At 39.8% G+C, this 27967-nt stretch overlaps 1 protein-coding gene across 2 annotated transcripts in view; it reads right to left on the bottom strand.

Annotated features, from left to right (window-relative positions):
* Nucleotides 1-27471, bottom strand: part of CORO2A (coronin 2A) — a 67728-nt gene extending 40257 nt beyond the window's left edge. Inside the window, exon 1 of one of the 2 annotated variants that reach the window (XM_058165896.1) lies at nt 27211-27471. In XM_058165896.1, coding sequence (XP_058021879.1) covers nt 27211-27225 — 15 coding nt within the window. In that variant the 5' untranslated portion in view covers nt 27226-27471. Of the gene's footprint in view, nt 1-26446; nt 26596-27210 lie in introns of those variants that run through there. The other variant, XM_058165898.1, reaches the window with a different exon arrangement.
* Between the last annotated feature and the right edge of the window lie 496 nt (nt 27472-27967).

The following is a 27967-nucleotide window of genomic DNA, read 5'->3' as shown; positions in this document are numbered from 1 at the left end:
TGTTCTACGACCATCTTCTTACAGTATCATCTGCCCAGCCATAAAATCTATAATGATGAGCTGTTTACCCATCAGATGATTGCCATCTTCCAGAGGCCACAGAAGCATGCTAGACTTGAATTCCTTGAAAGGTGAATCTTTCACTTTCTTGGTCCCTAATACAGATTTGTCTACTTATAACCATCAAGAGAACTCCCTCTCTCAGGATGCTTTCTCTAGATTATATAAGGATTATCAAACTCTTTATCAGCAATCTATAACTGAAAGTAATTCTTTTCCAAACCAGATTCCCACAGTGTTTTCTTTAACAAGGTTTATTGAAATTAAAAATGTGGGTTACAAGAATTCCAGAATTGATTTTTTTTTTAGTTTACAACTACAGTAATATATCCCTATGGTAATCAAAGTGATGATTTTCTCCTTTTTCTATCCAACAATCTTCACAAGATCCTGCAAGGAAGCAAGTCTGATAACAAAGAAGTTTCCAGTTCACTGCAGTTGACATAATGGTTTCCAGAATCCTTGCTGGTATGGGAATCTATTTTTATAGCAATGTTGAGAAAAAGATGTTTCAAGATGAAAATTGTATTTAAACATAGCTGTAAATCATTCCACAGATTTGCAAGAACATACTGAGAAATCAAATATATAAAACCAAGAAAATTGCATTGGACATGTAACCTGAAAGAAGTGCAGAAATGATTTAGGATCAGAGAATTACAGAAAGGGATTCAACAATTCTTTGTTTCATATCTGATGTAAAAATACTCAGGAAATACCATAAAACTCATTAATTTAGTGTGTATTTCATGACTAAGCTACAAATAACTAAAAAGAATAACAAAAAAAACAACAACCCTGAACAGCAATATCAGTTATTGAGAGTATAATTTTACCTACATTAATCTACCTCAAGACTGTATCCCATCTCAAAAATATCTTACATAAGAAAGTTTTATAATTGGAGAAACAAGATAGTGATAGCTTGGGCTATTTGTCCATCATTATCTGTAAAACATAAAGTACTAAATATTAAATAACCCAGTTAGGAAAATTATGAAGGGAAATTTGTAGAAGACATTTCACCTACACTGAAAAAGTAGCTCCCCCAAATGAATGATTTCTTCCTTGAGTAATTCATCTAGAAATGTCAAAACAGGAAACAATTTTGTGTAACAATGAAAATTAATGTTCATCTCAATTGAGAAAGAAGTATGATACAGATGTTTTGCTTCTCTACTTCCTCTGGTTTAATGGTCTCTGATAGAGAGCTCATAATCAGCCTGATTAAAGAGATAAATTAAATAAGAAATTTCATTTGAATTTATTCTTCCTGGGCTGACTGATCATGAAAAAACATTTCAAGATCAATAGAAATGAGAGGATTGTTTAATTCTTTCTTCCTTGTTTGGGCATTGTTTTCCCATTTCTAACCTCTAGCTCTCCTTGTTGCTTATTGTCCATTGTTTCTCCTGCCTTTTCTCCCGCAAAGAAAAAAAAAGCAATTTCAAGTGGAAAATTGTTACATTAGAAATATTTGTGGCCCTTTGTATAATCTGGCAGTATGCTGCCTGAGATGACAGCAAAGTACCCTGAAAAATCTTGGGAGAAAACCTTCAGGTAGCCACCAAATGGAAATTGATCATGGTTAAGTAAAGGAGGAGACACTAAGCCTCACGCAGGAGGCTCGGGAGGACCCCTTACAGGGACGAGCTGAGGATTTTGTACAGTATCTGTCTGATAAAATCGCTCAGATTCGGGATGGCTTGGACACTGATTGGATAGATCCGGGTGGGATGGCGGGGACGAGTCTTGAGAATGTTATCTGGGCTGAGTTCGATCCTGTGACTCCTGATGACATGGACAGGTTGTTGGGTAGGTTGAATCCCACCACATGTTTATTGGACCGGTGTCCCTCCTGGATGGTACTGGCCACACGGGAGGTCACACGAGGCTGGCTCCTGGGAGTTACCAACGCTTCTTTGTTGGAGGGTGTTTTCCCCTCCGCCTTGAAAGAGGCGGTGGTGAGGCCCCTTCTTAAGAAGCCCTCCCTGGACCCGGCTGTATTAGCGAACTATCGTCCAGTCTCCAACCTTCGCTTTCTGGTGAAGGTTGTTGAGAGTGTGGTGGCATATCAGCTTCCTCAATACCTGGAGGAAACTGTCTATCTAGACCCGTTCCAGTCCGGTTTCAGACCCGGATACAGCACCGAGACGGCTTTGGTCGCGTTGGTGGATGACCTCTGGAGGGCCCGGGACAGGGGTTGTTCCTCTGTCCTGGTGCTATTAGATCTCTCGGCGGCTTTTGATACCATCGACCATGGTATCCTGCTGCGGCGGTTGGGGGGATTGGGGGTGGGAGGCACCGTTTATCGGTGGTTCTCCTCCTATCTCTCTGACCGTTCGCAGACGGTGTTGGCAGGAGGGCAGAGATCGACCCCGAGGCGCCTCACTTGTGGGGTGCCTCAGGGGTCTGTTCTCTCGCCTCTCCTGTTCAACATCTATATGAAGCCGCTGGGTGAGGTTATCCGTGGTTTCGGGGTGGATTATCATCTGTACGCTGATGATACACAGCTGTACATTTCCACCCCGAACCACCCCAACGAAGCCGTTGAGGTGATGGGCCGGTGTCTTGAGGCCGTGCGGGTCTGGATGGGGAGGAACAGGCTCCGACTCAACCCTTCCAAGACAGAGTGGCTGTGGGTTCCGGCGTCCCGGTACAGTCAGCTTACACCATCGCTGACTGTGGGGGGGGAAGTACTGACCCCCAGGGGAGGAGTGCGCAACTTAGGCGTTCTCCTGGACGATCGGCTGTCCTTAGAGGAACATTTGACAGCCGTCGCCAGGGGAGCATTTTATCAGGTTCACCTGATTCGCCAGTTGCGCCCCTTCCTTGACCGGGATGCCTTACGCACGGTCACTCATGCCCTCGTCACTTCCCGCCTGGACTATTGCAATGCTCTCTACATGGGGCTCCCCTTGAAGAGCACCAGGAGGCTCCAGTTAGTCCAGAATGCGGCCGCGCGGGTGATAGAGGGAGCACCGCGTTGCTCCCATATAACACCTATCCTGTGCGGCCTACACTGGCTGCCGGTAGCCTTCCGGGTACAATTCAAGGTTCTGGTCACCATCTTTAAAGCGCTCCATGGCTTAGGACCGGGGTATCTACGAGACCGCCTTCTGCCGCCGATAGCCTCCCAACGACCGGTGCGCTCCCACAGAGCGGGCCTCCTCCGGGTGCCGTTGACCAAGCAATGTAGGTTGGCGACTCCCAGGGGGAGGGCCTTCTCTGTGGCAGCACCGGCTCTGTGGAACGAGCTTCCTCCAGGGTTACGGCAACTCCCTGACCTCCGGACCTTCAGGCGTGAACTGAAGACTTCATTATTTCAACAAGCTGGACTAGCCTAAGAATAAAATATTTTAGTCAATTTTAATGGGTTTTAACCGGTTTTTTACCGTTTTAGTGATTTGGCGATTATAATATTTTGTTTTAATTGGGTTTTAAATTGCTTATTTATTATTGTTGTATTTTTAATATGCCTGTGAACTGCCCTGAGTCCTACGGAAGATGTATAAAAGTATAAAAGTATAAAAATAAATAAATAAATAAATAAATAAATTATTAGTTAGAAAAAATGTCTACGCTGTTCCAAGTTGAGAAAAGAAGGAGAAGACAGTGGATAAAGCAAACAGAAAGAATCAGGTATATCATTGGAATAAAGGAAACAAAAATATATTTATATATCTTTTAATTTTTTAAAAAAAAAGAATGACTATGGAACACCCATGGATTGTCACAGGGACTGTCAAGGTGAAAAACATCCATCTATAAAATCACCAGGTGGTGAGACAGACTTTTCAGAACCAGACTATTAGATTTGGGCTATGAAAACCCAGGTGACAACTAGATGGCAGAATAGACTTTTCTTTATCTTTCTGCTGCCATCTATTGATTATCTGGATTCTTGTAGTCCAATTAAATGTAAATTAAATTAATTTAAAGCTTAGGCTTTGCTTTCACCCATTTGATTTTGGGAAATGCAGCCCAAGTTTCACATTTAAAAACTATCAATCTAAAAAACTTTTTAAAAATGAATAAACAAAGAACTAATAAACACCAATTATTAAAGCAATAGATGTAGCTTTGGGTCATTTTTCTCAATAAATAAATAAATGAACAAGTATAAGGTTTTTGACTCCTTTACTTAATTGGGTTTTCTTTATCTAGTTTTAGAATTTGTGTGGAGAATAGATTGCATTTAGGTCATATTTATATAGAAATATCGAATACTCTAAAGGATTCAAAAAGGTTCACATACTTTTAAGCAATATTGTACTTTTTTGCTATTCTGATTGGTTACTCTGGAAGTGACACAGCATTTATGTTTTCCAGCATCCACAGAAAACTAGATGCTGGCCATAACGTTGCATCCTATGTCCAACCCCCTGCAGCAGAACAATTTTCAAAGGGTGCATGTTTGTGACACTGGAAGCACCAGGCAGGGTGGCACTAACAGTTGAAGTCCTGTCTCTTTCTTCTACAAGTCTTTCCTTATAGAAAGAGACAGAACCTCAACAGTTAGTTAATCCTGTTAAAAACATTGTCTTTTTATCCAATATTAATAAAACACAAAATTTAAAAATTGTGATAGAAGTTCATCAGAGGGCAAATATCACATAATAATTTTTATTTATGGTATAGTTGTATGTATTGCTCATTACTTAAAAGATATATGGATGCTTACCATTACTATCTATCCCACCCATATCATCCATGCATCTATCCACACATCTATCCATGCACGCATCCATCCATTCTGTACTATCACCTGAAATGGAATGTTTTCAATGGATCTCAGTCAGTGTTCAACTGTAAGGAAATTAGCTAGTATCCATACCTATGAGAACTAAGCCTAAATGTTGATTCCCTTTCAAAGGAAACAGAATGTTCACCCTGTAACTGCATGTTTTATTAAACCAAATAATAGGTAATTAAACCAAATTGTTACAAGACGCATAACCATCTTGTCATCTAGCATGTCCTGCAAATCCAGGGTCCTGTCTAAACTGCACAGACAAAAATAAGTCAAATATATTTACACAAATATAAGACAAGTATCCAAACTGAGTTGCCAAATAACAGATTTATGTACATTCTTTGGGGATATAGCTTGGTGTTGATTCCAAAATCTGCTGAATGAGTGTTATAAAATCAAGGTTTTACTGTAACACAATAGATTTATCTCAGGAAATGAAAATCATGGCTGGCCTAAAGCTTCTTTAAATCATCAAAACAATACTTATTTTCCTTAAAAGAATCTTGATAGAACCTTGCCTGGCCCAGCTCCCACCTGAGGACTTAAGAAGTTACCAGGTGCATAGGCTACTTTATCTTAGAAGCTAGGACAGAGCAGTTTTATAAACCAACCACAAGCTCTGTGAAATCATCTCTGTTTACCAGAGTTGCTAAGGAGTCAGCCACAGGCTGGGCGAGGCATCAATACCAGTGGATAGCCAAGTTATTCATTGTGACGTCTCTGTGGTGCACAGATCCTGCAAGCTCTCACAAGTGAGGACACCGTTGAGCTGCATAATTCCAGTTCTCAAAGTTAGAAGCTTTACGCATTCCCACAGTTCTTACATCATAAAATCAAGCAGTATTCAGAGCCATTCAGCCACTGTTTACATCTGTAGCAATGGGTCAACATTACTTTTATCACCTGTCGAGTGATCTAGCGTAAAGGAATGGTTTTCGAAGTAGTTAGCTTTACTATGTCAAGTTCCCAACAACTCTGCATGAGTTATAGCACTATTTAATGTTCATGTTTATAAGCAATTCGATCATTAAATGTTTGTGAAAGCAGCTTGAAACATCTCATCAATGTTTGGCACTCCTTGAACAAGCCAGAAAAGGTTCTTGGATAACTGCACTGCCTTCTAACCTTATACACAATGTGATCTTCTATTTGTCTGATTTAACACAAAACTCTATACATACTGTATACCCTAAAACCCAGGACTTCAAAAACCAGAGCTTTAAATATGAAGTCAGGGTTTAAAATATATACATTGATACATGCTATTGAGCAAGTGCTGAGGACAACCATAAGCTCAGTTTGCTGAATTGGGATAGATAAGAGCCAAGATTCATCTCTCTCAGCAAGAAAGAAAAATGCAGTTTCCAAGTTCAAGAGTACATCTAAACTAGGTCACAAAAAGTTTCTTTTGCAGCTCATATTAACACATAATGTGGTTTGTTTTGATTTTACTTAGCACGTTGCCTTGACCACACCCAATATGACTTTAAACCACGGTTTATGGCTTAGCATGATGTGTTTTTTTTTAATTTGCATTTATATCCCGCCCTTCTCCGGAGACTCAGGGCGGCTAACACTATGTTAGCAATAGTCTTCATTCTATTTGTATATTTACATACAAAGTCAACTTTTATTGCCCCCAACAATCTGGGTCCTCATTTTACCTACCTTATAAAGGATGGAAGGCTGAGTCAACCTTGGGCCTGGTGGGACTAGAACCTGCAATAATTGCAGGCAGCTGCTGTTAATAACAGACTGCATTAGCAGCCTGAGCCACAGATATGTGAAACAAGTCATTGTGTGTGTCTGTCTGTCTCTCTCTCATTCATTCATTCATTCATTCCATTTCTATACCTACCCAATTCAGATGCCAAGAATAAACTTTGACTTTGGGTAATGTATCAACCCATCTTAGCAATGGATTACAATGTGGCTTTACAGGTGAATTATTTATCCTATTTATGTAGCAGTCCATCTCACAAGACATGATTCTGGGCAGCATACAAATTAACCTTGAAACCATAGGTATCCATATGCAATGGGGTGGGGAAGGAGAGAGCAAATGACATCATCACAAGAATGTCATAGTTTGTATGACATCACTATGGGTTCAAATGGATGCCTAAGTTTGATTCCATCTAAAGAGTCATTTTCCCCTCACAGATTCATTCAGCAGGATAGGATGATTCCTGAACTTCCTAGGACACATCTGGGAAGCTTGGTTGAGGGGATCTCAGCCCCTACTCTCTAACTAAGGACTCTGAGGGGCTTCTGGAAATTTTCTAGTAACGTGTCTAAAGCAGAACAAGAAAAAGAAAAAAGGGTATGTGTGTGCTAGAGCCAGGTGTAAGCTGCATATTAAGCTATGATGGGGTTTAACAATAGCACTTCTACTCCTTTTACACTTGCCTACAGTAGACTTTTCCCCCCTAGACTGTGAATCTGTGCCCCAAATCTAGTTCCACAGATAGAAGAGAGCCTCTCTGGTTAGTAGCAAAGATAGCCTTTAACTGACTCTAATTCTTGAGTTGGGGGAAAGAAAGGAAGAAAGTCTTATCAACAGAGAAGTAAACAACTGAGTTTCCCCACCTCAAGATGTATTACTGGCAGAGAGAGTCTTGGAGAAAGGAGAGCAATAAAAACAAAGTACTATAATTGATACTCTTCTTATCTCAAAACCTTTGTCCACTGCCAACTTAAGGGCACTTACTAATCAGGAAAGCCCTTTAAAATAATACTCTGCACCCATCTCTTTCAAGGCCCAATAAAATGATTACTCTGGGATTTGAGCATTACTAAAGGAGAACAAATGTTATTTCTCTAAGCAGTGCTTAGACCAGTGATGTCTTTTTGCCATTGTGTGCCAAAAGTGGGGAGAGCATGGGGAGGGGTCGTGCACGTGTGCCCACACCCATAATTCAATGCACCCCGCTCCCCGCACATGCACGCAGGACCCCCTGCGCTCCTGGCACATGATGGCACGGTGGGCCCAGTAGGCCAATTTTTTGCCCTCCCCAGGCTCCAGAGACTTTCTTGGAGCTTGGGGAGGGCGAAAATGGCCTTCCCCACACATACCTCGGAGGCCCTCTGGAGGCTGGAAATGGCCCGTTTCCTGACTTCCAGTGGGCCCAGAAGGCCCGAAAATCAGCTGGCCGGCACACACATGCACATTGGAGCTGAGCTAGGGCAACACTTGCATGCCCACAGATATGGCTCTGTGTGCCACTGGAGCCATAGGTTCGCCATCACGGGCTTATCCTGTTTTGTCTTCACCACTTTTTTTATGATCTGGATTAGGAAGGGGCCACATATCATGTTAAGCCACAGTGTATTTTAGGTATATTCAGATGCTGAATAAATCAGGGTGCTTGAGCCCACACATTATGTTCATAATTCATGGTTTACATTTACATGTTGTTTGGTTCACACAGTGCTTGTGGAAAAAAAATGAAAAATTATATTATGGTTTATGGCAGGGGTGTCAAACTTGATTTCATTGAGGGATGCAACAGGGTTGTGTCTGACCTCAGGGGGCCGAGTTGGGCATGGGCGTGGCCAGCTTGATGTTATTCATGTCAGGGGCGCCTCTGGTGGCCTGCAACCCTTTGCCAGCAAAAATGGACCTCGGGAAGGCCCCATGCAGTTCTCCTGAGCTCCGTTTTTGCTGGCAGAGGCACCAGGGCGGGCCTGCAGGCCAGATCTAAGCACCCCAAGGGCCAGATCCAGCCTCCAGGCCTTGAATTTGACATCCCTCGTTTATGGGTATAAACCCAGAAAATGCTGCTTGCTCCATATGATCCAAAGAGTTGAATGGTTAAACCTATTAGGGAAATTATAACTTAACATAGAACTGGACTAAACAAGGAGTAGTCTGACATTTCTGGGAGTAAATCTTCCAAACTAGAAAAGAGGGGTCTGGAGGGGGAATGAGAATTACTGTAGTTCTCTGGAATGTTCCGTTCTCAAATTATTAAACTTTGTACTTTGCTAGTCGTTACAAGACTCTAGACTTTTGTCTATATTTTGCAGTCCAGTTGTGATACCTCTACTTAATAGGAATAAAACTAAATGGCACACACATATTCTTATAGTAGCTATATTTTAAACTGAGAACTGGGGAACAAGCCATCCCAGGTCCTCCCATTCTTTTCTACAGAAATCCCTACATTTCTATATGTGTTTAACAGTTACACGCATCCACCAATGTGGTATAGTAGTTAAGAAGTTATGGGAAGGACCCAGACTGAATTCCATTCTCATACATGGAAATTGTTGTGGTCTGCCAGCAGCCAGCAAAGCTGGCAACGGAGTCAGACAGCGATGAGGCTGGGGAAGGCCTGGATGAGGGCTCTTTGTCAGAGGCTGAGGTGGGGTTAGGGCCATCAGGAAATGAAGTGCGGATTCCAGAGCCTCCAGAGCCTGATAGTAGTGAGGCAGAGTAACAGGAGGAGCCTGTTCCTAAAGCACGCATGAGAAGAGCTGCCAGAAGGCAAGAGCAGCTCAAGCAAAGAGGACGACTCGGGAGTAGGGCCAAGAGATGATTGGCCCCTCCCATAAGGCTTAAAACAGACCAGCAATGGCGTCTGGGCTTTGCCGGAAAACAACGTTGGTAGCTTCGTCTTCTTGCATTTAGTTTTGTATCAATGTCTTCTGAACGTTTGCCAAGAAAGCCCTTTGGCAGTTTGCCTAATTGGACCAAGGTTTGTGATAGGACTGAGAAATTTGTTTTGGGAGGAATTTGATTTAATTTAGTTGAACTACGCTGAAAACGAAGTAATTCTCAGTTGTTTGAATAAAGTTTGTTTGTTTTTTCACTGACTGAGTTTTCTACTACCTACTTGGGCCTGGGTCACAACAGAAATTTACTAGGTGACTTTGGATCCTTCATGTACTCATTCAGACTTTCATTCCAACCTACCACATAGATTTGTTTCTGTGGGGAAATTCTGAGCTGTAGCTATCAAGACAAGATTGTAAAGCCCCAATGTTATTACCGTATATACTCGAGTATAAGCCGAGTTTTTCAGCACGTTTTTTGTGCTGAAAAACGTCCCCTCGGCTTATACTCGGGTCTATACGGCTTATACTCGAGTTTTTTTTTTTTTTTAAGCCCCTCGGCTTATACTCGAGTATATACGGCTTATACTCGAGGTTTTTTTTCTTTTCTTTTTTTCACATTTTACCGGACAGCGCGGGGAAGCCCTGCCGGTGCAGTGAGAGGGCGGGGCGGGGGAGCCGCCAGCCTTCTCAGCTGAGGGAGGGAGGGTTTCCCCAACCGGTAGGTGCCTCATTTCCCACCCTCGGCTTATACTCGAGTCCCCAGTTTACCCCAGTTTTTGGGGTAAAATTGGGGACCTCGGCTTATACTCGGATCGGCTTATATTCGAGTATATACGGTAGCTTGGATACAAATAACTGGACAGAAAACATTTTCTAAAGAAAATGCTGAAATGAAAACTATGCATTGGGAAGGGGTTGTGGAGGATGGTGGACGAGACCTATGCGACTCAGATTTGGTTCACAGGAAGGTAGTTTCCAATGCTATGTTTACTAAGACCCCTAAGTACATCCTGTAGGCCACCACCGGTTCTTATCTCAAAGTTTAACTTTAGTCTTTAGAAAGATATAGGTGATCTCTTTGAAGGAATAATAATCATTCAGGTTCTCCTGAGGTCATATTAAGGTAGAGCTGGGAAAGCTGTGGAGCTAAAGACCTGGTATCTCTACAAAAAACAGGATGGAGACCTAATGAAAATGTCATCTGCAAATGTCAAAAGGTCAATATAAACAAATGAAGGAAAAGGTCTATAAAATCAAAAGGAAACGGAGAAAGAACAAGGTTGTCATAAAAATCCACAAGACCAGAAGCTTATACAGGTAGTCCTTGGCTTACAACCACAATTGAGCCCAAAATTTATGTTGTTAAGTGAGACATTTGTTAAGTGAGTTTTGCCCCATTTTACGACATTTCTTGCTACAATTGTTCAGCGAATCACTGCCATTAAGTTAGTAATACAATTGTTAAGTGAATCTGAGTTCCCTGCTGACTTTGCTTATCAATGAAACTTGAAAAAGCTGATCATATGATCCTAGGACGTGGCAACTGTTATAAATATGAACCAGTTGCCAAGCATCCAAATTTTGATCACATGACCATGGGGATAGTGCAGTGATTGTTAAATGTGAAAAACAATCATGTCACTTTTTTCAGTGCCGTTGTAACTTTGAATGGTCACTAAATGAATTAAAGACTAAGAAAGGTGTTCATGTGAAAATCAGTGTTCAGGCAAGGAGATAAATATTATCTCAATCCAACCAGAGAATTAAGCATGTTGGCTATTGTGGTGGGAGGTGTAGTCAAACATATCTGGAGGATATGTTAAATTTATGGTGTTACATAATTAGAGACTTGCCGATTGATTGTCAAGGGGAAAACTTGGCCAAGCTGAGAAGGAACCAAAGTTGAGATTGGATATACTTTCCAACATACATCTTTAAACAAAAATCCTAGAGCTACCTAAAATTCGTGAACTTTGCTATTGGGTTTTTGTAATGAGATATCGATATAGTAAAGCAAAACACAGAATGAGAATCTGAATGTCTCTTGCAAATGTTTTCCCTGCATAAACACTACTTTTCACACTCCAGCTTTCTGTACCAATATAAAAAGAATCACTAAGAAGAGTAATTAAAATCCAAATCCTCTTTCTGGAGAGAGACAAAGCTTCATTTCACTTTAACCTTGGCTGCTTGGATGCTAAAAATCCATAGCTCCTTTATCAGTTTTCTCCATAAGTAATAAGGCACCTTCAGTTTCAATGACATGGTAAATTCCAGCTTACAAAGCTTTTTCTTAGTCATTTTCTTGAAGTTTGGAGGAATATAATATACTTGCCCTGGTCAAGACACCTCCAAAGAAAAGCAAAGTGATACTCCAAAGATAGAGAAGAACTTGGTCCAAGTGGGAAGAGGTATGCATTAGAGCCCATCAGCTGTAAACACTCTTAAGAGAAACATTTCAGAGAGAGCCAGTGAAAAATGTACAGAATATATTGAATATCAGAACTCAACACATTCTCCTCTGCTGTTTTGGCATACTATTGCCTCAGACTTAGAGCCAATTGGTGTTGACCATTGAGATAACTGTGCTTTTGTATGGATTATCGTGAGAGACGAAGGCTCAAGGTAAGAGGTTGCAATATTAGCAGCAACAGAGGTTCTGCTCGACTGTTCCATCTTTCCTTTCTTAGGATTCTTCATTATGAAAAAGTTGGTAAACACTGGAGGCTTACAAATGGAAGATAGCAATCACTGAGCACCCAACCCACAGAAAATTCTGCAAACGAGTCTAAGCAATTGTATAAGAAATGTTTCACATGGAAGCACTCAAAGGTGACCCCATCATGATCAATGAACCAAAAGCTGGATCTAGTGCACATCCAGATTTGCAGCAGCATATTTGATTATTTTGTTTTTATTTTCTTTGTACAGAGTCTGTACAGCACTAGTTATCAGATTCTAGGCATTATGATGACTATAAAGAAACAAAAGAGGCAGAGAGTTTTTGCCAACCCTGGTCAAAGATCTAAAAAAAAACTGTTTTCCTATGACCTTTTCACCAATTATGCTAGAAACCTTACTATTGGGAAGTACTTCTTGCTTGCCTCTGTGTGTGATAGGTTGGCCCATATCAACAAAGAGAAATGGATTTTACTCAGTTAAATCTGTGACTGACAGCAGCTGACAACACACCAACAGAACAACTGCAAACAATAACAACAATGTACCAATTAAAATAAATAAACAATAAATACATTCAATTGTACTGATATCATCTTGACAATCAAGCAATATTAACCATCAGGTATTTGGGCGATAAACTGTTTTTGGGCAGCTTTGTGAAAAGATAACAGGGTTAGTGCTAACTAGGCCAGAAACTAAAGATTATTCTACAAAACAAAGACTGCCCTATTCATACCTGGGTACCATTCAGTATCCTCAACCAAGATGAACATAATTACACAGGAGAGTCCTATTTAGAAAAGATTGCCTTGCAGATACCTACCTGTAAGCCAAGCTTTGTAAGGCTTTAAAAGTCAAAACTAACATTTTGAGTGCTATCTGAAAAGTTACTGGAATTCAGTGTAATGCCTGCTTATTAGGTGCTACATGGCTGTGATGGTTCACACCTATATCATAGCAGAAACTGCCTCCTGTACCACTGAGGTATCTGTAGCCTTAATGCATGTTACAGTAATCTGATCTGGTAGTAATGAGAGCAAGAGTACTGTAGTCACAGCCTGCCACTCCAGGTAATGCATTAAGTGGCACACCATCCAAAGTTGTTCACTCTCAAACATAGCTCCCCTCAAACTTAGCCTTCACCTGCAAATGTAACAGAAGCCATGGGTCCAGGAGAATATTCAAGTTAAGAGCTGTTTCTTCATCCAAAGATAAAAGCATGGCTTCTGGACAAATGCTGTCTTGATCTTAAGGTATGTGCTAGTCTAGGGGGCGGTGCTCATCTCCGTTTCAAAGTCGAAGGGCCAGCGCTGTCCTAAGACGTCTCCGTGGTCATGTGGCCGGCATGACTCTACGCCAAAGGCGCACGGAACGCTGTTACCTTCCCACCAAGGTGGTCCCTATTTTTTCTACTTGCATTTTTACTTGTGCTTTTGAAACTGCTAGGTTGGCAGAAGCTGGGACAAGTAACGGGAGCTCACCCCGTTACACGGCAGCACTAGGGATTCGAACCGTTGAGCTGCCGACCTTTCGATCGACAAGCTCAACATCCTAGCCCCTGAGCCACCATGTCCCTTTTCTTGATCTTATTAGGGTTTAATTCCAACTTACTTCTTGTCATTCAGACTCCACAATCTCCAACCACTTGGGCCCAGACGAACCATAGAGTCTCTGACCTGGCCTGGATGACGAAGTAAAACTGGAATTATCAGCATGCTCCCCCGAAACTGACAGGACTTATTTAAATATTAAGAAGAAGGGGGAAGAGGACCCCACAATAGAGGGCACATTGGGATGATCTCTCTGCTCCTTTAGGATTCATTTGCACTGCTCCTTTAGGAAGGAGAAGAAACACAATAACCCTGAATCTTACAAGCAATCCAGAACGATATTAATGTCAATAGGACCAAATGCTGCTGAAAAGTCAAGCAAAATCAAAAAAGTTGTATTTTCTATATTCAGGTCTCAATGAAAGTCATCTATCCGAGCAATGAATACTATTCTGTCCTATGGCCAGGCCTGAATCCTAGTGAAATAAATACTGTACCACTGGAGCTTGGTATTTGGTGACTGATGGACTCCAAGCTTTATTTCTCACCAAATACTGATAAGTGGCAGGAAAACTTTTATCAATCAGTTATCCTAAACATGGTTAACCTGGGGCAGAGACAAGTTCTGACAAGTGGCTAGACCCTCAATTTTAGCTATCTGTCAAAACCTGGCACATTATTCAGAGAGCTGATTTATGTGGAGTAGATAGGGACGGCCCAGAAAAGCAGATCACTCACTGGACTCGCAACTGATCCTTGGAATGGTAGACACTATCTACCAAGAGAGGCTTTCTATTTCATTAAGATATCCTCCCACAAGCACCACTGGTCAGAACCTGCCTGGTAAAGGTGCGTCAGATCCTCAAGTGGAGAAGGCTGTTTCATCAGGCAATGAAAAGAGATTGTTCAGTCCAGTGAGAGATCTCCCCACTTCACCATGCAACTGCTCTCCCTGCATCATTCATCTGTTTTTTAAGAGCTATTTTTAAACAGAGGTTTATCATTCTTCTGGAAGAGCACTAAGCGCATGTTGAAAAAAGAAAACCCAGCAGGCCCTGGGGATACTGAAATGGAAATATCTTCAGTGCTTGTCTCTTGTTTTTCAGGTTGGCTGACAAGAGCTGGAGTCAGCTCTTTACCCACCAAATTGTCAAAGCACATATACAAACACAAAGAGACAGAGACAGACAGACAGATGAGAAGGAAGGAAGGAAGGAAGGAAGGAAGGAAGGAAGGAAGGAAGGAAGGAAGGAAGGAAGGAAGGAAGGAATATATATACTGGGATATAGAGAGAGAGAGTGAGTGAGAGAGAGAGAGACAGAGAGAGAGATGGAGATGGAGATGATCCATGCAACTGGACACCAGATTACTATAGCTCTTCTGGTAGAAAATTGCTGAACAGACATGAAGGAGAGGAGGCATGCCAACACAGCCTCTTAAAATGCAACAGGAGCTGGGCATGTCCCAAACGCTAACCATGCCATCACCCACATTGGGGTTTTCTTATAAATATTTTTTTTTATCCATAAACATATTTTGTGGACAATGACTGGGTCAAGTCTTTTTTTTTTTTAACAATGTTAACACTAATAGAACAAATCAGTATATATAGTCCTAATCTTCCAACTTCAATGATGCTATTCTCTTTTTATAATCCTTTGTCGTTTTCCCAATAATTCATTTAAACACAAATGACATTTCTTTACGCCGTGTATTTGTTCCCCTAGTAAATGCTATTATTTAATATTTTAAAAATTACTCATTATACCACCATAACTTCCAGATTCCAAATGTGTAGGATTATTAATAGAGCCAAATATTAACCATATTTAATCAATCCTGAGAGTGTATCTCAAAGTCTCCACAATTTCCAATCCTTAATATATAAAATTCACAGTACTTTAACACACTGTAAATATTAATAATACAACTAAATTTCCTAATCCTAAATTTCCATCTACTCATCTTGGTTTTATATATAAATATGTATATATTCCCCTTATTCCTAAATTTTCCATTTTAATCTATTTTCTTATATTTATATTTCTTATTTTATTATTATCCATCATCTCTTAACCTTTTTAGAGTCCCATCATTTTTAGTCAGCCTTTTGTCTCTCTCTCTTGGAGTCTTAAAGGTCTTTTTGATATTTTTGTGCCTGCCAAATACTCCCTTCTGAATACCCTTTATCTCTTTCTGCTGTATTGTTTGAACACCCTTTAACAAAACTTCCTTCTTTTTAAAAAATATATTTCTCTTTTTTCCCTTTAAATCTTTTTTTGGGGGAAAGTTTTTCTCTTTTCTCTCTATTCTATTGTTAGCTTTTGGGGAGTTATCTAGTTGATTCCTACTTATTCCTTTCTCATCTTTATTTTTAACTTCTTGCATCTCATTTTGTGTTTCTACTAAATTCTCACCTATTTCTTGAATATCTTTTACTTGTTGAATAACTTCTACATTCATTTGTGTCTTTATCATTCTTTAAAAATTCCCCCATACTTTTTGTCATTGAAATTATATCTTCATATACCTCTGTATCCATTTTATAACAATGTAATGAAAATTACTCAGTATATTTTTATAATTCCAGTATCTCAATATTTTAAATCTCCTTTTATACCCTTAAATTTTTAATTTACAACCTTAAAGTTTCCCAATTATATATCTTCCCAATTGTCCAAATTTTAGAATCTCCCCCACCCCTTTTCTTTTCTTCTAACACCTTTCTTCTTTTGACTCATGGAGTGTTCTGTTAAATAGCATTAATAGTCCAAGTCCAAGTTAATCTATTATATTCCTCCAATCTTTCCAGTCCATAATCCAATAGTCAATTTTAGTAAAGTTCAGTTATGTGCAAGTTAGTTCCTTTTAAAGTCTTCAGAAGAGAAGAAAAAACAAAACAAAAACATTAAGTATTCTCAACGTTATCCAAGTCGGCTTCTAACATAGAGTCAAGGTCAGGCCATCTTCCAGATGTTATTATTGGGAAAAGAGGACAAACATTACTTCAAAACTGAAATAGTTAACGCTTTCTGCTGTAAGCTGGGTATGAAACAAAGGTCATGTCCTTTAAAAATGGTTAGCACTGCATCTTTGGGCCACAGCTGGTGGATGTATGATAAACCCACTGACTAAAAGCCATTTCCCCCATAGTGATTATAGCCACTTCTAGCATCATCAGCTATCACCAGATGATAACAAAAGCCTCTTTGCTGTAATGTGAATGCAATTGTTGGATGACTTCTAAATTCCCTAGTGATAATCCCACCAAGCAAAGAAAGGCAGGATTAATAGAAATAAAAATTAGAGAATGCATCCAAATAACAGGGAGAGTCAGAAAAGACGTAACAAATTATCAACAAAATAGCAGAATTGCTGACATAAATTTTCTTGCAAAGTGTATAAAGTAAAATGCACCTCACCCACAGAGCTCTGGTAATTCTCAGCGGAGAAGAAATTCCTGAAAATGGATGAATATTGCTTAGGGGGGAGGAACAGAGACAGCACAATGGTCTTTGTCAACAAAGAGCATTACTGAGTTATTGGCTTTTTCCATCTGCAGACAAAATTGCCTCAAGGAGTTTTGGGTAAGAAACTGTGATCAATAGATAAATATAAGCTAGGGTATCTATGTGGTCTTCAAGAGTTTATTGTGCTACAATTTCCAGCATTGTTTGTCTTGTTGCCTACAACTGCCGGGTATTTTTCCAATAGAGCTAAAACTGTGTTTCTCAAATTTTATGCCATTATGGACCAAGAAAAGTTTGAACAACGTTGACCAAATATATCAAACACACACACACCCTGAACACTCCCAGTGTTTTTGTCTTCACATTTTTTTTCAGTGAATATCGTAATAGATCTAGTTGCATTTGGAAATGTCTTCTCATTCCCTCTATTTTAAAAGGGGCTCTTAAAATGAAATTCTACACCAATCATAATCCCAACTAAGAATTTATATATCGTTAAAATTATTTTATGTATCCCTGCCAGCCTAAAAATTATTAGGACAAATATGCTGGTAAAGAAATCTCTGAGGAACACAGGGAAAGATGATTCCCATTTAATAAAATCCCAATTTTAGCAATAGCAATAGCATCTATGCTTATATACCACCCCATAGCACTTTACAGCACTCTCTGGGAGGTTTATAATGTAAGCATTATTTACATATTGCCCCCAACAATCTGCATCATTTTACTGACCTCGGAAGGATGGGTCAACTTTAAGACTTCTGTAACAGAATCATCAGTGCTTGGAATACTTTACCTGACTCTGTGGTCTCTTCCCATAATCCTAAAATCTTCAACCAAAAACTGTCTACTATTGACCTCACCCCATTCCTAAGGGGACCATAAGGGGCATGCATAAGCGCACAAAACGTGCCTACCGTTCCTGTCCTGTTGTTTTTCTTTTCTTCTTCCTATATACATATATGCTTATACCCCTTATATTTACCCATATATGTGTTTATATATTATATAATCTTTTTGTATGATACCTACATATATTGTTATGACAAAATAAATAAATAAAGAAAGAAAGAAAGATCAAACTCCAGGCTGTGGGCAGAGTTTGCCAGCAATACTGCATTTTTTAACCTGCACCACCAGGGCTTTTAATCTAATCTAAAATAATGAATCATTATTCATCATCTTCTTTCTTAGTTATGTGTCTCTTTTGAGGCTGCTTGTCTGAGATCACTGTTATACATAAGAGAATACCTGTGGACTCACAGTCAATGATATTCAAGAGCTGTTGACTTCTGTCATTTTATGGATTTAAATACATTGCTCTTTGCACATTCTTCCTGTGTTCATGAAGTTTTCAGCCACTGATCCATTCTCAAACAGCTGATTTGTGTTGAACGGGGAGAAGTGGGATTGAGGTGGCAAGAGGACTCTGGTCTGATCCACTGACTGGTGGTGAACATTGAAAATCAGAGGCTGGGGCAGTGAATGGGTTGTAGTCAACTGATCAGCAGTGAAAGGGAAATGGGCACATGCTAGACATCCATGGATCACCAATGGTCTGAAGATCACTTTGAAAATCACTGATCCTGAAAGCCGCAGCTTCTATATGCCTGGTCTAATGAGTGGGAAGATTCTCAGAAACTATGAGTAACATCTCTTGCTTTGGTTGATGGAGTTTTCTGTCTCCCATGGATTTTCCTGTGGATTTTTATCTATTTATAAAACTGCAACAATTTGAGATTCAGTCTCTGCTGAAAAATAAGCCATTATGTATTCAGCTTTCCTTTGCAGGCTTGCATTTTACTTTGTGTTGGCAAATCAATCAACCAACCAATGAATCATAATGCAGGGAAGAGATTTCTCCAGTCAGATATGAAGGTTCTAATTATTTCTGTTACTTCCCATGGTAGGGAAGCCCAGGGGAAGCATAGAAATGCTTTGCATCCTTGTTGCAATTAGCTTCAGCCTGATACAGATACATAAAAGAAAAGCCAGCTTGGCACAGTAGTTAAGATACCAGGCGGAAACTTATGGGCCAGTCACTCTCTCTCAGCCCTAGGAAGCAGCAAGGATAAACCACTTCTGAAAAATCTTGCCAAGAAAACTGAGAGACTAGTCTAGGCAGTTGCCAGGCATCAGCACTGACTTGAAGGTACAAAGGAAGTAAAAATCATAGAGGAATCTGAGCTTTTTCATTGTTTCTGTGTCCTGAATAGAGGGAGGAGGAAACACAGATAAGCTGGACGATTCCGGGAGACTAGCAAAGAAAAAGCAGCAACAATTGGCCACCCTGCCATTCAACAGAATTGTTTTTAAATAAACTTGCCTTGATGTGGAAATACAGGTAAGTCCTCAACTTACAACTACAATTGAGCCCAAAATTTGTTGCTAAGCAAAGCAGCTATTAAGTGAATGTTGCCCCATTTTATGACTATTCTTGCCACAGTTGTTAAGTGAATGAGTACAGTTTTTAAGTTAGGAATATGGTTGTTAAGGGAATCTGGCTTCCCCATTGACTTTGCTCACAAAAAGTAATCACATGACCCTTGGACACTGTAATCATCATAAATTTGGACCAGTTGCCACAAATTTTGATCAAGTGACCATGGGAATGCTGCAATGATCATAAGTGTGATAAACAGTCGTGTCATTTTTTTCAGTGCTTTTCAGAACCTTTGAACAATCACTAAGGGAATGGTTGTAAGTTTAGGACTATCTGTAGAAGCCACCAAAGAATTAATTAAAGCTGCTCCATTTTAATTATGAAAAGATTTTTTTGGGGGGTACTAAGACTGGCATATACATATGTCAGCAACATTTTCTATTTATTTCATCATTCAAAAAACCTATCTTATGTTATCGCAATGAACCCAATCAATGATGGGATTCAAATTTTTTTACTAGTGGTTCTGTGGGCATGGCATGGCTTGGTGGGCGGGGCAGGGGAAGGATACTGTAAAATCTCCATTCCCACCCCACTCCAGGGGAAAGTTACTGCAAAATCCTTATTTCCTCCCAATCAGCTGGGACTCGGGAGGCAGAGAATAGATGGGGCGGGGCCAGTCAGAGGTGGTATTTACTGGTTCTCCGAACTACTCAAAATTTCCAGTACCGGTTCTCCAGAATACCACCTCTGGTCCCAACGTAAGGTACTCTCAAATGAGAACTCCATAACATTTTGAAAGCAGCTTTGGACCTCTATAATCCCACACCTGTCAGGTGATTTCATCAAGTAAACTAATTTACTTCTAGCTCAGTCGCAGTGCATCTGAAACTTTTATTCCCTAAAAAATTGTGGCTCTACATAGCTTGCAATATGTCTGTTTCCCAATGTCCATAAACTGCTGCTTCATCATATTTGACATTTTTTTCAATACCCCCTTACAAGAACCACTTGAATTATTTTATTATTGTATTGTATTGTATTGTATTGTATTGTTTTATTATTTTGCATATGACTAGAAAAAATCATGGACTGTGAAATAAAGGAAGAGACTGTGGAAGAGGGCACAGACAATTTTTTATTTTTTATTTTTTTTAATGGGGTGAGAGTGAAGAAAGTTTTCTTGCTACAGAGCTACTGGTGACTCAATGGTGGAATAATCTTTGGGGGTTTTTTTGTTCTCAGTCTAACAATTTGTGATCGTCTTTGAAGAGGCGGGAAGTGGAAATGGTAGCAAAACGGAAGAGTTTTAATTCACGCTTTATTTTCTTACAGTTGAGTAATACATTTTCTAGGACCATAATTAAATTAGACAGCACTGTGAGGGAGTGGATTGGTTTTTTTTAAATAAGAGGGCAATCATTGCCAAAGTCTCTGTCTTCATTTTGATAATTAAATCAATCCAAAAAGAAGATAATATACAGTGAGTCATTCATTACCTCAGTCATATAGCTCAATCCATTTAGAACGTACTTTTTCAGAAAAAGAAAAAGAGTTATTCTAGGAACTTGCCTATTTCTATAGTTTTCTTGATCTTCCACCTTGGTCTTCTTCTATCTTCCAAAGAGAGGCAAACATGTCATTGCTGACCAAGAACCTAAGATTTCCTCAACAGGCCCAGCCCACAACATTGTCAAACAGCAACGTCAGCAGTGGTTTTTCAATCATAGCAACAATCAGGGAATCGGCATTTTTCCTTTGTTTACCACAGAGCCAGCTGTGCTTAGAGAGCTGGTACAGATTAATAGACAGGGATATAAATAATGAAACATGAAATCTTGTAACAAGATCCACAGCTACAAGCATAATATCCTCTCCAACATGATCAACCGCCAACTCACACTTACGAAATATAGGTAGTAATCCCTACAAGACAGTGAAGGAATGTTGGAAGGATGTAGGTTGAGGTCTTTCTTTATCTTTAACAATGACTTTACAGTTAATATGTTATCTTCCATGTGTTGAACTGTAATTTCCAGTATCTTTGATCTTTGAACCAGCTTATATCTGTGGTTGCATCTGCTGAGACCTGTGATTTAATAAAATCTGGAACAGCATGTCACAGATTTCCTATTCTCTAACGTGACATTTAACCAGCCCCTGAAACCTGACCTGGATTAACACAACATGCTGATCTTTGGTATGGTTTGCTTTGTGCTCACTTTAAGTATAGGAAGCTGGTCAACAAAAAATATGCAACAAATCCTAGTTAAGTAAATCATAGTTTAGCACAATGTAGAATGCAGGTTCCTCATTCATTAGCTGTCCCATAATTACTGCAACTCTCCCTACCATAACCTATGCTATTTCCACATATTAGCAAGGAAGCAGGAATTGTCAAAAATGAATTCCCAACCTTTAAAAGCAATAGTTCGTTTTGCAAAACTGTCATTGGCTACAAGTCTATATATCTTGCACCAGATATGTTCCTTAATAATAAGTAACTTCATAACCAAGGCCAGCCTGTGAATACTGCAATAATATATCCCATCCCTTACTTTTGACAGATGGTGGGGGGGGGAAGCAAGGTAAGAAAAATACTCAGTGACAAATATAAACATGATGATCTGGTTCCCCAGTTCAATCCTTGGTGTCTCTAGATTATTTATTCATTTATTCGATTAATATTCTGTCTTTATGATGGTTACGAAAGATCCCTGAAGCTGTGACATTTTGCTGCTGGTCACATTGATCAGAACAGAACTAGCTGAAGAATTCATATATCTAAATAAACAGACAAATAAACTCTACTGAAGTCTCCACAATTCACTACCCATGCTGTATTATGGATGCAATACAGTATTATACAGAGAGTGAAGGAGCAACCGAGTAAACTCAAGCCCAGTACAGCATAAGACTGGCTAACTGTTGTAAGAACCAGCAATATACACAATCAATGAACTCAAGTTTGACACCCCTGGATTATAGGTAATATTGTAATCCAGGGGTGTCAAACTCAATTTCATTGAGGGCCGCATCAGGGTTGTGTTTGACCTGGGGGGGGGTTGTGTGGCCAGTTTGACATCCGTCGTGTCGGGGGCGCCTGTGGCCTGAACGCTCTGCCAGCGAAAACGGACTCCCAAGCTCCGTTTTCAGAGTCAACAGCCTCCTGCAGCCCTCTGTCACTGAAAACGGAGCTCGGTGGAGGGGGGGGACGGACAGGCCTTGAGTTTGACACCCCTGCTGTAATCCAATACAATGTCACACCAACGAGTATTCAGTGTGTGTGTGTGTGTGTGTGTGTGTGTGTGTGTGTGTGTATGTATTATTTCCAAAAAATAAAAAAGTCCAAGAGGCAAGACCAAAGTCCAAACCACAATCAAGAAAGCAGAAATATATCAGAATTCAATAAAACTGCTGCTCAAACAGGGAGTTGTCCCTACTGTTCCTCTCTAGAAGGATCCAATGTTCATAAATCACAGCAGCTCCTAATATTCAGGATCCATCAACTGGAAATTCTTTTTGGATATACTCCAAGCTTGCTAGTTCACAGGGCCATCCCCTTTTCTATAACATACTGTACAACCACATTTTTTTATGTCCCAGTGTTTCTCTCTAATAAACATAATTGTACTTTCCAAAGGATGGCACAATGTGATTTCATAATTAACCACTTGATAATTTGAGCTTCAGAAAGACATGGAAACTTTTAAAGAAAATTGCTCTGTCTAATTAATAAATAGGAAAGTTCTGCACTGCACTCCAAGGGCTGAAACATCAACACACAAAACCTACTCACAAGTGGTTCAAGATACGTATCCCATTTTTAAACAGGTGAAGATATTTGCTATGAATTTCTTTTTAGTTGTTCTTGGATATTATTCCAATATTTTACCAGGTACTAGTACAAGTTCATTCATAGGAATAATTAAAAATAGTAACAGGACTCACAGCACTTTTGAGAGTTCAAAATAATATTTTACACATTATCTCTGAACTGGTTTTAAATTATCAAATTCTTGTTTATATTTTAAATATGATTCCGTATCTCATCTGAATGTTAGGCATACTGCAACCTCTATATACAGGGAGCATGGAATATCAATTAAAATACATTTAAAACTCAGGATAATCCCAGTCCACTTCAATCACATGTCTCACCCACTCCATGTCGGTACTTTTGATTCCAGTGACCTGTTCCATTCCCCCTCACCTTGTGCGTTGTTGGAATATGAAACTTCATGTGAAATAAGCTACTTATGAAATCAAATTTCCATACACAATGGATCTAGATGGGAACTAGCTGTGAGGAAGCAATCATACCAAAATTTATAAATCTATTTGTTTTAATTGCACAGCTAACATTTATAAATTCATTATCCAAAGGAGGTATCACTAGATCTTTGAGGAGACTGGGACTTTCCAGATGCTTTGGGATTGCAACACCCAGAATTTCCACTCCAATGGCCAAAGATGAAAAAGTATTGTGCCTTTGCTATAGTGGCACACAGACTCTGAAGAAGCCACCCAATCAATGCTGACACGCTTATTTTTTTTTTAAGCATCCAAATCAGATTTTTGTCTAGACATTTGAAACTAATTTATTAAGCTGATTGATATGTGTTGAATATTTGATGTGTTTGCTGCCTTTAACTGATTTAGTTGATGCTTTTTATTAAACTGAACAGCCCACTAGGATTTTAAAATATGTTTAAAAGACTGCCTGGTGACTATGAAATGAAGAATATGATCTAAATATTTTAATGATATTAATCAGTGTTATATGGCACCGCTTTTGTGGCTATAATAACATCCAGTTTGCCACTGATAACCAAGTGCATGGTTAAGATACAGCTCAGTCTTTGAGCCATACCTCCAAAGTCAACAGAACTTTCTTGATTCTAGCGGATTTCAGAAAACCCTCAGGGCTAGTTTCAATTGTCAAGAATAGTAGGGGATTCCTCCCTATCAGTCCCCTTCCTCTCTTTACTAGATCTCTGGAGGAAGGTGGAATCATGCAAGAGCAACATATGGCTGGCTATCCATATGATACGATGAGCTTGATGTTGAGCAAGCCAAACATTACTGATTTACACTAGTCTGAAAGTATTAGCAAGTTTAGTACTGACATGACAGAAACCATTATACAAATCTGGTAAGAGTCCTCATAATAAGGTCTCATAGCTGGGAAAACAAAACATCTGGAATTGCCTAAGCTGACATCAAGTAACCATGCAAAACTGCATTATCTGTAGCTACTCCAGAAAACTGTGGAACACCCTTCCCCTTGAGGTTTACTGAGTTCAATCGTGAGCAATTTCCAGAAACACTATTTGAACAGATGATGACATATGTGGATAAGCTGAACTGAAGCTTTCTACAATTCTTCCAAACCCTACAGATTATGGTTTTATGGGATTGAAGGCCAATAGGAGAGGATATGAAGAGAATAAGGATAATATAGTGGAGATGAATGACTGAGCCACCTTTCTGTCACAATGATGAAGCCTTGCTATTCTAGCCCTGCAATTGCTCAGAAACAGTTGCTCAGAATCTATAGAAACCAGCACAAACAACAGTTCTTTTGAAAAAGATAGTTTGGGGATCTGAAAAAGCAGCCAGCCAAGAATCACTGAGGAGCAGTAGGAATTCAAGAAATGAAGATTCAACTTCATAAACAACAAATTTGATGTAAGCCTGTAAGCTTTATTTATGAAAGATTTTACTGGATTGCTGTATTATGTTCTGAGAATGGTTATTATTGTGCCACGGGGCTCTGGAAGTAGGATATGTAAAGAAAAAGAAGGGTGAGAACATTGTATGTCTTAACAAAGAAAGAAATTAACATTTCTTAGATCCATTACTGAAGTTCCAGTTAATTGCAGGAAATGGCAAAGGGAAATGTAGTAGGTGGCTATTACCTTTATATTTTGCTTATGAACTTTAAGAAGCGCTCAGCGCTGGAACCAATATGTTAGGCTAAACAGGGACCAAGTCATCATTTCAAGGTTCAGATAAATCACATGTTTTCCAATGCTGCTGATATGCACTTCCAATGCAAGTGATACCTGACAGGTAATAGTCACCTCCACAGACTCTAAGTAAGGTCTCCCTTTCAACAACTACCTGACACCCACAAGCTTCTCATAGCACAAAAATATTTTTCATCATCTATAAATTATAAACATCATTAATGTGAGTCTTTCTTTCAGCAAAAGTCTCATTACAATAATAAAAAAGCAATCCTTTTGCACACTTCAGTGTAGCTTCTTTGGTCCCAGGGACAAAGTCACATCAACATTCCTTCTGCATGAAAACCCCAGGGCAAAGGCTGAGCAATAAACACATTCTACTACATTCGTCAACAGCTTTATCTACAGTATACCTCCAACAAATCCCCTTATTTAGATCAGCCTTCATCTGGTCTCCCTCCAACATGTCAGTGAAATGTCTTTTAAGGAAGAGGGAGAAGGAGAAAGAGAAGGGGGTGTAGTATTGTATTTTCATTTACAATTGTTTACACTGTTTGCAAGCCACTTTGGGAAAACTGTTATTCCAAAAGCTGGGATATAATAAGGGTAATAAACAAATTCTCTTCTCAGCCACATATCTTTGCTGGTTTGGGATTATGCAAATTGTAGTCTGAACACATCTAAGAGATATTTGGTGGGAGAAAGTATCTCTACCAGCCATATAATAAACACTGAGTATCTAATTTTGTAAATTAATTAATTAATAGAAAATTTAAAATGGGAATATGTATCAGCATTAAATCACATTTTGTTGACTTAACCAGCTGACCAAGGCTGTCCATCAGCTAGCATTCCCTTTTTTTAAAGTTCTGAAAAGAAGTCAATATTTCAACATTGAAGATATGTCCATGAAAGCTAATGTCCATTTTTGTCAAGTTGTGATATAGACACAGTAAAAAGGAGAATTTACTTCCAATAGGAAAGGATTTTTCACTGGGGGAAATTCTTACCTTGTCATAGGCAACGATGCAAAGGATAGCTACCAGTCTGAAAAGCAATGAGTAGACTGCCAGCACTGCCCAAGTTCACTTAATTCCCTGCTCCACCCAATTCAAGAAATCTCTACAAACTATGACCCTCTTCACTTCCTGATGCTAGAAACAAATGTTATTCATCTCCAAGCACGACGACGTTGAAAAATAAACTCTAGTTTTTGTCAGATCTGCAAGAATGCAGATACAGATCAATGCATCTAATTGATTGGTCTAATTTCTAGACTATAATAGAAAATATATCTTTCTTTTCCAGGAAGAGAAACATTTCTTACCCAAGAACTTCCTGGTAGATAGTTCCTCTTAAGTCTAGAAAAGGCTGGGATGGGGAATCTACCCCGGGTCTCTACAAAATAAGTCCCATATTTTTGTGATAACCGCAGGGACCCTATCTGCCAAATATATGTAAATTCAAGGACTAGGATTTTCTCTCGATTGTTTTGCTTCACCCCGCCCTTCAGATGCAGAATGATGCAGTCTTGTCCACCTCGCGAATTATCATTCAGTTCCAGGAGCAGAAGCTCTCTCTAACTTCACAATTATTATAGCGCACCAAGAATATTATAACTACAGAGTATTTATAAGAGAGATGTGAAATCGGCCGCTCGTTTACAGCTGGCAAAAAAAAAAAAAAAGCCTGGCCAGTTTAATTCTTCGGACATTATTCAAGAGCAGGTTCATCGACTTAGTTCCTCCTTTTTTTAATTGCAACGGTTTCCTACCTTCGTGACGGTCATGCAGGCTGGATTTTTTTTTTTTAATGTTTTTAGGTTGGGTGCCCGTCTGGTACCAGTCTTGTCTTTCTGTAGCAAAGATCTCAGATCCCGCGTCTGCACCACACCTCCGCCTACGCTTTCCCTCCCCTCTCCCCTTACAGGTGTCGCTGCGCGAGCAAAGAATCCCGTTCATTCACTATACCGGGTCTGGCGACGCAGCTTCGTATGCAAAGCATCGCAAGACGCCAGTTTAAAAGGGGGGAAAAAAATCAGAGAAGATTTTTTTTTTTTTTTGTTATCTCCCACCCGCTTTAAAAAAAAAAAAAAAAAAAGACAGCCCTTCTAATAGGAAAGATCCGCCCGCTTGCAGCAAGCGCGCTCGATAGGCAGGGCGCACGCTTGCTAAGTCACTGCAGAACACACACACATACACACACGTACGAGCGAGCTGGGAGTGAGAGGGAAAGCGAAGGGGCGGAGCCAGAGGAGAAAGGAACCAAAGGCCGCTTACTCGCCCCTCCCCTCCTCTTTTGTGCGCGAGCGAGACGCTCTGACGGGGAGGGCATTGCGGCCGAGGGAGGGGGAGGCAGGTGGGGAAGACCTTCAGCCCTTTGCGAGGGGCGCTGGGGAAGCGGGCTTCTTCAGAAAAGGCGCTTGATGTGAGCGTTGACGTTCAGAAATATATATATATATATATTAAAAAACCAATTTTGCAGCTGATAATGACACAGCTTCACAGGCGCGCGCGACTTAGAAATAAGAG

The sequence above is a fragment of the Ahaetulla prasina genome, chromosome 2 (genome assembly GCF_028640845.1).
Source record: "Ahaetulla prasina isolate Xishuangbanna chromosome 2, ASM2864084v1, whole genome shotgun sequence".
Taxonomy (NCBI): Eukaryota; Metazoa; Chordata; class Lepidosauria; order Squamata; family Colubridae; genus Ahaetulla; species Ahaetulla prasina.
The sequence above is the reverse complement of the archived record's forward strand: the minus strand, read 5'-3'. Positions and strand labels throughout refer to the sequence as shown.